Raw genomic sequence first — 5,748 nt, 5'->3', positions numbered from 1 at the left:
CCCAGCTCACAGCCCGTTTCCCTCCGCCACGTCCCCCTTTGCCTGTCGGGGGGCTCCAGATGCCTTGATGGGAAACGAGAGACCCAGCCCCCAGCCTACCTCACCTGAGATAAGAAAGAGCAACCCTCTTGCACCCCCAGGCTTCAAACTCGGGCCCCTCTGTGCTATCTCCCCGTGGGACCTTGAAGTTCACACTGCTCACCTTTCTGAGGGCACCCTATTGTCTGATGCGGCCACACCTACTTCTTCATAGCTACCTCTCCAGAGGCCCAGAAATGAAAGCTCCATGCACCTCAGAGTTTAGAGCCAATCCGCTAGGCCTGATAAAAATCGGGAGTGCTCTCTTCAGCTCCCCCCCAGGACCTGGGGGATCCACAGCTTCCCAGTGCCTCTTCAAGCTCCCCACCTGTGCAACTAGGGTGCCGGGTGCAATTGGGAGTCATATTTATTGCCTCCTTATCATCCCCACCAGGAAGGGGTGGGGGGAGGTGCAACCGCCCAAGGTCTGGACAGGTGCAAACTCCCGGGAGGCCAAGGGGTGACTGGATTGAACTGGCTATGGAGCGTAGCTTCCCTCGGGAGAGTGAAGATAAGCAGGAGAAAAATACAGCGGAAGGACAATAACAGGCACAGCTACTGTGTGGCTTCCCTCTCCCTTGGGATGTTGGATCTGAAGCTCATAGATGAGCCAGGAGCCCGAAAGGTGGACTGGCCTGGCCTCCCCCCTAGAAGGACCCAGCCCCACTGTAATCTTTTTCAGGAATCGGAATGACCTGGCTGGACCCCGCCTGCTACTGATCCATTCTACGGTGCGTTCACAGTCCCAGCAAGCACCCTCAGTTTAGACCCACCTTCCCAAACTGCTCAAAATATTGCTTCACGTCCTCCACTGTGGTGTTCACCGACAGCCCCCCCACAAAGATCTTCTTCGTTCGAGTCACCATCTGTTAGGGGAGGGAATGAGAAAGTGGGCATCTGAGTTCTGTGGCCTACCGCCACCAGCAGGGGCTCGGCCCCCCTGCCAGGATGCCAGCTGACAAGCTCTCTGTGGCCCCAGCCTTTTCGAAGGCCCCCCCAAGCTCCCTCTTGGACCCTCGCCTCTAGGCCTGTCATGGGCAGCTGTGCATCCCACATCCTGGCTGGCTCTTGTGTGCCTACCTCCTGCCTCCCTTTCTGGGGACTGTGTCCAGAAAATGCCTTCCCTGAGGCACTCAATACAGAGAAGGGGGTGGGCCAGGTACCCAGACCCAAGCCTGACTTGAAGACCCCACCAGCCATCCTGGGAGACACCAAGGCCCATTGCAGGGCCTCCCTGAACTCAATGTCGACATTTTCCTCATCAACCTCCTCCCAATCCAACCTCTGGCAGCCCAGTGGCCCCAGCCCTGTTTTAGGAAGAACACATGGTCCTAATTACCCCAGGAGCGCATGGCTAATCCGCAGCAATTCCCAGCCCCATCCTAACACTAAAGCACCTTCTGTCACCAAACTGCTTAATGGAATTAACCCAATTCCGACCATGTGCTCCCTGGTGCGGCTTCCTTAGAATACCTGCTCCATAATTGCTTTCAGGCCCTCTGCTGGACCCCTTCCAGAGATGCCCCTTTCCTGTCTCCTAAAACTGTTCCTCTCCCTTCACCCTGGCAGGAGCTGGGCCATGGTGGAATTCAGGGGCTCAGAATCTGAAAGCACTCTAGTTCCCATCAGTCCCCTTGCAAAAGGGGAAACTGAGATCTCCCAGAGAGGGACCTCATCCTAGGACATGTGATAAGTCAGCAAACCCAGGGTTTCCGACTCCTGTTCTGTAGTCAGTCTTTCCTCTTGTCTTCTAGATTGTATCCCTTAAAAATTAAGATCTGCAGCCTGGAATAAAATTTTAGGCCCCTGCACCAAAAGTTTTGAGTGCTATACCAATCAACTGCTCAGAAATCCATTTTCTGCACACCCTACCCTTTTCCCCAGAGAACTTGCCAGAGCACTGGGATAAGAGAGTATTTGAGAGAGCGGCCACAGACACATAAGCTGAATGACAACAGGTGACAGACTCTGTAGCCTCCTCCCCCTCTGCCAAGGGTGACTGGGAGTGGGTCTAAGGTAGTTTCCTACCCCAACTTTAGCTCAGCCTCAGGGACTAAGCCTGTCCTGTGTTTGACCCCCAGAAGCCCTGGGAACAGAGGCTGTAATCTATGAGGTCGGAATTAGACTCAGGCTCCAAATTTTACTGGCTTCAAATACAGAGCAATGAGTCCCCCGAGTGGCTTCCCCTTCTCCTACCACATGCAAGCCCCTCTCCAGTCCACTCCAGAACTCAGGTGGAAAGATATGCAGTGTCTTCATGACACAGAGCAAGGACATCAATAATCCCCTCCTCCCACCCATTCCAGAAACACTCCAAACAGAGGTTCCAGAAGCATCTTCCAAAGCAGAGAATGCTGGGAAAATCACCACCCAGAGTTGCTCGTGGTCACAGACCTTCTCCCAGACAGACACACCTACCTTAGGCTGTGCTCGCCGAGGAAAGGCCACCTTGGGGTCAATCTAAAAGAGAAGAGAGAAACAGAAGAGAACTTGGTTATCATACTTCAAATGGATGACCACAAAGCCTTCAGCCTTGAGAACCTCTCTTGTCCCAGGACACAAAGGTAACAGAAACTCCGATAGCCTCCGGCAGGAAAGCATACAGGTTAAGCATTTAGGCCCAAAGTCAAGCTGCTGGGCTCAAATCCCATTTACAATGCGTCCCAACTGTGAGACCATGGACAAGTTATTTCATCTCTCTGAACCTTGGGGTCAAAGTCACCTGTAAAATGGGCAAATAATAACACCTGCCTCAAAGGGTCACTTGCAGATTTTAGAGATAATGCATGTCAAGCACTTGGCATGGTGTCTAGCTCACAGCAAGAACCAAAATAATAATAATAATAATAATAATAATAACCATCATCATCATCCAAGTCCTCATTCTTTCCACTATCAGGTAAATCGAGGGCCTTCCTTGTGTAACTGACTTCACACAAATACCTGCTTAGGTAAGGAATGCAATCCGGGCTTTAGAAGCCTCGAAAATGAAAATACTCTTTGCCTGCAAAAGGTTACAAGGTAAGAGTTCATAACCACCAGGAGTAGACTCAGTTCTGTTTTCCCAATCCTATCAGCATTCAACAGCCCTCCTTGAGGCTGTGAGCAAATAGCTTCCTGATAATGCAGCTGGTTCAGGGCGAAGCAGATTGCAGCAGAGTACAGACTTAGGTGACGTGAAAGGGTATGGGATTTGAACTCAGAAACTTTGGGCCTCTTGCTAAGCCTGTGATCTTGGTAACAAGTCTGAACCCTCTGAGCCTCAGTTCTCTCATCTGCAAAGTGGGGACAATCACACCCACTTTCCCCAGGAGCAGCTGTGGAGAATCCAAGGGGAATCCAATGAGATAACGTGGGTGAAAGCGGCCCTTTGTGAACTGCCCTTCACTGCACAAACAAAGGTGCTATTACCAGCAGGCCACCTTTGCCCCTGGCTGTGAACAGCCAGAGGGAAAAATCAAGATCCACCTGGGGACTCCTGGGGACTACAGCCATACTGACAAACAGCAAAAGACAGGGCATGAGACACTGTGATCAATGCAGGGCCTATGAGGCCAGGTCATGCCAGTTTCTTGCCACCCACATGGGTGGACATCATTCATAAGTTCACCAGCCAATCACAGGGAAAATCTATTTTTTCCCAAAGTTCCTTCTGTTTAAAACTCAGCCTCGTTCTAGGTAACTGGCTCTGGTTTCTCTCTGACTGAATGGCACGGGGCAGGAACCAGCCTCCTATAGGCTCCCTCACGGGAATCCATCCACATAGATGGAACCTCCAAAATTCATGCTAGGGCAGCGCCTCCTCTCCTGCAAAGTCCCACTGGGCTCCAGGGAAAATCACAGCTGCCCATTTTTCCCATCTGGACACTTTCATCCTCCTGTTTCTCCCAGAAGCAGCCTCCCCAGCCACCAGCACACCACAAACAGTCCCCCCCCCCCCGCCCCTGATGGGGAGACAGTACCCAAGCCACATTGCCACAGATCCACGCACACACCCAGTCCCTGACACACCCCACTTCCACTCTGACTCACAGCTGGCAACATAAATAAAACCCAACAAGTAAATAAAAGGTGAAAGTCAGAACCCAAAATAGACTCCCCACAGTAAACCTCCCTCCCACCCCCTTTCCCAGGCCGGAGGACGCCACAGACAAAGCCCTCTGCAGTCCCCATCGCCTAAGGATACCCATCTCACCCTCCTCCCTCTCTCTTTCTCTTCCCCTTATCAATCTTCCATTCCTCCACCCCCCAGCTCCAGCCCCTAAATCTCAGCCTCCTGAGCACTGCAGAAGCCATCAGTGCATTCTGAGGACAGGGGATGGTAGGAGAACAGGCAGCTTATGGCAGATAATCACCAAAAACAATAGGCCACTGTCTCTCCATTTCCAGCTTGGGTCACTCAGGCTGCGCCAAGAAGATCCTTTCAGAGCCGGCAAAGTTGAGGCCTGGCCTCATTTGCTCATTACCGTGAGCGGGAGTGGGAGCCACTGGGCAGAGATAACAGGAGCTGGGGACAGGCGGTAATTTAACAAATTCTTGGGCACAACCAGCTATTGTTGCAGGTAAACAGGAGCCAGTGACTGACCCAAGCAGAGAGGCCCGGCTGGGGAAGAGCGGAGGAGTGTGAAGAGAGGAGATCACACTGTCCCCAGCCCCTGGCAGGCAGACACCTTCATCACAAAGTAACCCCTCCTCTGACTTTCTCCTTCCCCTTCTTCCCCGGAGGAGCCAGGCCTGGGCCAGCACCCCCTGCAGTGTCCAAGACACTGGGGAGCAGTGGGATAGCAGCAAAATGTTCCAGGAGTTTGAATGCCAAACAAGCAGCTTCTCCTGAGATCTACTCTTCAGAAGGGTTGTTTCCAGGCAAGCTAGCGCCCTTCTCATAAATCCCCTTCATGGGCAAAGCAGGTCCGTGTCTTCCACACAAAGCAAGGAGCTCATTGACCAAAAGTCGGGGGAGGAGGCAAAAAGGGAGGGAGGGGGATTCGGTGATGCTTTGCCATTGGTCTGGAATGAAGGGGGGGCGGGTATCGCAGAGCCAAATACTAGTTGGAGTTCAGAGAAGCCACCGGGTGGGTCACAGCTACCCTGACTCACCCAATTTGGGCTAGGGAGGGACCTAGCCCCACCCCAAGCTCTGCTCGCAGGCATCATGAATAGCACTTCCAGCGAGAGGACGGTGGCGGCTTCCTCCTCACCAATACTAGGGGAGGGGGATGCAGCATCATCTCATAGAGGGATGAGGATTTTTCTCCTCCCCTCGCCCCCAACTCTAGTGACAAAGTTTTAGCCCTCTTACTCAGAAAACTCCCTTCTTTCAACTGTCCCCTGCAGAGAGTCCTGACCCTCTCCTCCGGCAGCCTCCCTCTCCCAAAGGACCCCCGAGGCCCGGAGGGCCACTCACTGTTTTGGAGTCGAGCTCGTGCCGCGACTGCGCCAGCACTTTATCCACCCCCGCCTGGTCCATGAAAGTGACGAAGCCGAAACCCCTGCGCGCAGTAGTGAGGGAGAGGCAGATGGTTACAAGGCAGTGAGTGTCGGGTGGAGGGGGGCGAGCCGGGAGCAGGAGGAGGGGGTGAGGGGCTCACCTGGATCTCTTGGTCAGGGGGTCCCGCATCACCAGACACTCCTTCACCTCCCCGAACTGGCCGAAGTACTCGCGCAGCCCTT

At 53.4% G+C, this 5,748-nt stretch overlaps 1 protein-coding gene across 1 annotated transcript in view; it reads right to left on the bottom strand.

Annotated features, from left to right (window-relative positions):
- MSI1 (musashi RNA binding protein 1) overlaps window positions 1–5,748 on the bottom strand; it is a 28,048-nt gene that overhangs the window by 19,625 nt on the left and 2,675 nt on the right. Inside the window, exons 3-6 of the mRNA XM_008069305.2 lie at window positions 5,667–5,745; window positions 5,483–5,567; window positions 2,497–2,538; window positions 852–944 (exon numbers count right to left, since the gene is read on the bottom strand). Coding sequence (XP_008067496.1) covers window positions 852–944; window positions 2,497–2,538; window positions 5,483–5,567; window positions 5,667–5,745 — 299 coding nt within the window. The remainder of the gene's footprint in view (window positions 1–851; window positions 945–2,496; window positions 2,539–5,482; window positions 5,568–5,666; window positions 5,746–5,748) is intronic.

The sequence above is a fragment of the Carlito syrichta genome, unplaced genomic scaffold (genome assembly GCF_000164805.1).
Source record: "Carlito syrichta isolate Samal-C Ts95f unplaced genomic scaffold, Tarsius_syrichta-2.0.1 Scaffold311911, whole genome shotgun sequence".
Lineage (NCBI taxonomy): Eukaryota > Metazoa > Chordata > Mammalia > Primates > Tarsiidae > Carlito > Carlito syrichta.
The sequence above is the reverse complement of the archived record's forward strand: the minus strand, read 5'-3'. Positions and strand labels throughout refer to the sequence as shown.